The sequence below is a fragment of the Vicia villosa genome, unplaced genomic scaffold, assembly GCF_029867415.1.
Source record: "Vicia villosa cultivar HV-30 ecotype Madison, WI unplaced genomic scaffold, Vvil1.0 ctg.002551F_1_1, whole genome shotgun sequence".
NCBI lineage: Eukaryota > Viridiplantae > Streptophyta > Magnoliopsida > Fabales > Fabaceae > Vicia > Vicia villosa.
The window spans coordinates 262739-266992 of record NW_026705966.1 but is presented as its reverse complement, the minus strand read 5'-3'; the positions used below and the strand labels follow the sequence as shown (position 1 = coordinate 266992).

General features: G+C 40.6%; 1 protein-coding gene across 1 annotated transcript; it reads left to right on the top strand.

Annotated features, from left to right (window-relative positions):
- The first annotated feature begins 2372 nt into the window (after window positions 1–2372).
- LOC131639189 (uncharacterized) lies at window positions 2373–3787 on the top strand. The gene is made up of 2 exons (XM_058909692.1): window positions 2373–3054; window positions 3186–3787. The coding sequence occupies exons 1-2, from the start codon at window positions 2373–2375 to the stop codon at window positions 3785–3787; spliced, it is 1284 nt and encodes a 427-aa protein (XP_058765675.1).
- Window positions 3788–4254: the final 467 nt, after the last annotated feature.

Sequence of the window (4254 nt, the reverse complement as noted above, 5' to 3'; positions counted from 1 at the left end):
AGAGGGGAACTACATCGCCTACGAGTCTTGTTATAATTCCACTCAGAGTGGGTTAAATATTCGGAAAGGTCTGATACGAGGCTCAACCTTGTTGAGGGCTGGACTGGGTATTTAGCTGATCTCTCTAGGAACCAACCCCTAAAATTTGAACCTCATGGACCAATGAGTTGTTCCAAAATCCAAAGAGACAAAAAGTCTCGGCGGCTGATCGGAAAAATAGCAAGTGTACTATTTTTGCCTCTGTAGTAATAATAGGGGAAATTCCCCGAATGTCGATCTCAAGGACTACGTAGGAAATACAGATTCGTAAAATATGATTCATTTGAACAAAAGATTAATGTTTTGGTTTTGGGGGATTAAATCCTTGCAAAGTAAAATAATGAGAAAAATAATTTGATTTTTGTTATCAAATATATGAGATGCTAGGGTGAGTGGTTGATTTGGCATGTAACACTCAGAATTAAGATCTCTTCAACAAGTTCATAACATTCAGTTACCACATCCTTAGGGTGTTTCCTCCTAAGTCCTTAGTGAGGAAACCTTTGGTCTTCCAACCTAAATCCTAAGTCCTTAGGAACCTAAATTGAAACTAAGCTTTTATATAATCAAGATTATGTGGTAATTATAGGGTATCCCTAGTCCTAGGTGATATCTACTATAATCAAATTATGCACAAACCCTAACAACTACAGTCATGTATTTGTTAGCCATAGATTAATCCTTATTTGACCGATAAAGAAAACAAGAAGAACATTGCATAATTTAACTGAATAATATAAACCAATGTATTGACGAAATCATAAATTCATCGTTATTACAAAAACCAAATCAGGACCACCCCCCTAGCAATGGGGGGTTTAGCCTCTCATAATATTCAAGAAAGACATAATAAAGAATGTAGACATTACTCAAAAATAATGGTGACTTTGATCTTCAATGGTGGAAACCCTTGAATCTCTCTGTCTCCAAAACTCCTGATGAAGCTATCTTCTCTCCTCTGTGATTTTCTATCGTATGATGCAAAAAGTCCTCAATACTTCTCTCAAACTCAACTAAATAGTCTAGGTACAAATCTCAGCCAAATGAAATGTCTAAAGTGCCCTCAAGGTGGAGATTTAATGAAAAAGCCCTAAAATTGGAAGTTTTCACGCTCTCAGCAGCACTGGCCGTGCTTGGACGCACGGGCGGCCGTGCTTCTATTTAATTTTTATTTTTGCTCCCAGCCATCCTGACACGGGCCGTGCGTGGAAGCACGGGCGGCCGTGTGTCGTCCCTGGATTTTGTATGGAGAGTGTCATGCATCTGACACGGGCCGTGCGTGGAAGCACGGGCGGCCGTGTTAGACCCCAGAACCTTGAATTTTCATCTTTCTATTGCCTCTCCTTCCTTCATAGTTGCTTTGACACTTAAGATGACTTGTTTAAACCTGAAATTCGTACACAACTAACCAAACGGCATCAAAAGAATCTAAATAACTTAAATTAAAACATAATGCAAAGTAAACATAAAAATAATGGAACATGAAATACTTAAACAAAAGAAATAAAACATTGATCAAAGTGTTACCGAATCGACAAATTTAGACCGAATACATGAATGAAATTAGGTAGAAATGGTGACCGATCAGCAGCTACGAACGATCCCATGAGACCTTCTAGAACATACCAATGGGAAGGGTAGGCACCCTAAGCCGATACGTCGAACTTATGAACCTAGGGCTTATGTGCTTATTATGTGTTTACAATTTGTATACTGCAAGCGTCTTGCGTTTTAATTTTTGCAAGTATTCCTACGCGTTACCTGGCCTGCAGGGACCCCATTTCTAAGACCATGTCCTTCCCACGAAGGACATCTCGACTTATGCATGTTGATCGGCCTCTTGATGGCCATGAGACTTAATGACTGTCATGAACAGTCACCCCATGCTTACATCTACGTATTCCCTAGCCTATAGGGATCCTATTTCCAATACCACGTCCTCTCCACAAAGGACATCTATATTTATGCACGTTGATTGGCCTCTCGATGGCCATGAGATCTGGTGACTGTCTTGAACGGTCATCATGTGCCCGTTCCTCCACGCTCCCTAGTCCGTAGGGATTGCCATCTACCTATCATTATCCCAGCCCTTAAGGGTTTTCCTTGGGTTTATCCCTTAAAATGTGTGGGGGCATCCTTATAGTAACCCCCACTCTATACCACATTGCATTGCATGAAAAAAAACATAAAACAAAATATAATCATATACCATCGCATCATATGGGTTTATCATTCATACATGACATGCATTTCTACAAGGAGCTCATTCGCATCTTGACTTGTATTTGGAATCAGAGACTGCGAAGTTGATTTCCCGACATTTGAGGTTAATCATGGAACAAATTCAGACAGACATGGCAGATATTAGGGCTCAGATAGGGACTACTATGGGTCAATTTTTGGAAGCTATCCAAACCGTTACCAGTGGACGAGGAGAGTTAAGGCAGCCTGTTCAGAGGCCTGATGTTACTGTTAATCCAAGTGGCGTTCATCAAAAAGTCGTCAATCCTACCCAAGAGGTCCCTTTGAATCAGAATGTTAGAAGCGCTATGCAAGTTCCTGTCAATGAGGCTCCGCACCGTGAGAATCTTTCTATTTCGTCATATGATACTTTTAACTTTCCAATGGATGAAGATGAGGGTAAGCTTCGTCTTTTGGATAAGAGATTGAAAGCTGTTGAGGATCGTGATTGCCTTGGTTGGGATGCTGCTAGTTTATGCTTGGTGCCTGATATCAAGATCCCTCCGAAGTTCAAAGTCCCCAACTTTGAGAATTACAAGGGTACCACTTGCCCAATGACACACATCAAGGCATTTTGCAACAAGATGGCTCCTTACGCAGAGAATGACAAGCTTCTAATGCACTTATTTCAAGATAGTCTTAGTGGGGCATCTCTTGAATGGTATACCCAGCTTGAAAGGACCAACATCCGCACTTGGAAAGATCTAGCCAAAGCCTTTTTCAAGCATTACAAACATAACAGTGATATGGTTCCTACCAGAATTCAACTTCAGGGTTTGACAGAGTCCAACCTCCCCTTTTGGAACGAGAACTTGTAGACATGTTCATGGACACTTTACAAGACCCCTATCTGAATCGGATGGTTGGATGTGCCGCTTCTGAATTCTCAACTTTGGTTGTCATAGGAGAAAGAATTGAGCACGGTCTTATGACTGGCAAGATTCAGAACGCTGCTACTAATTTTGAATTCCCAGAACAAGATGGTGAAGAAACAAGTACAATTTCCGAAGTTGAAGAGAAAGATCATGCTTATTCTCCAGTTCAGATCCCTTGCTATCAAATGACAGAAATTACTCCTGATCAGGATGCTCCACAAATCTGTGCTGCAACTATTAGCCAGCCACCAGTTCAATTTGTGCAACAAGAGCCTGTTCTGTATAATCAATCAGTTAAGTATGCTCCGCAACAACAACAGAGATATAGACAAAATCACCGACCACAGGGTGGGCAGAATCAAAGAAGGCCAAGAAAGGTATATGAACCAATTCCAATGCCGCATAGTCAGTTGCTCTCTCATTTACTCCGAAATTCTTTAGTGGAATTAAAACAGCTTGGGCCTCCTCCTTTTCTCTATCCTGAAGGATATGATCCCAACGCCTACTGTGAGTTCCATTCAGGGGCACCTGGCCATTCGATTGAAGGTTGCAACGTATTCAAAGGCACAGTTCAAAACCTCATTGATTCTAAGGCAATCTGCTTCACGCCAAACGGTCTGCGCATATATTGAATTTCCCACGCCTGAGCAGAGGTCGAGATTGCAAGATGTACCTTCTAAAGCAATAGATCCAGACGGAGTCAAGTCTCTTCAATGTTGGCAATTTGTGTTTCATTCTGCATTCTCATTTGTAATTTTCTTGTTTCGTTAAGCACTTTCTCGTATGCAAAACTCGTTTGTTTTTGAATAATAATCATAATACATTGAATATTTTTGTCTTGAAACAATCCGTTCGCTTTTATTTTCTTGATTGTCATACTCAACTCTTGTAAAAAAATTTTTTTTTAAAAAGAGCCAGTAACTCTAGAGGGATGTTGATGAGCGTGATACCAAGAATTTCAAACGGTGCGCTTTTGAATAAAACCTTGCTGATGATGTACAGGCATTGTTTCAAATCCCCAAACACCGGAGATATAAGGGAGATAAACCCTCGTTAACCCCTTTGAGCCTTGAAGTAGAAGTCTCATTTCTATTCAGAA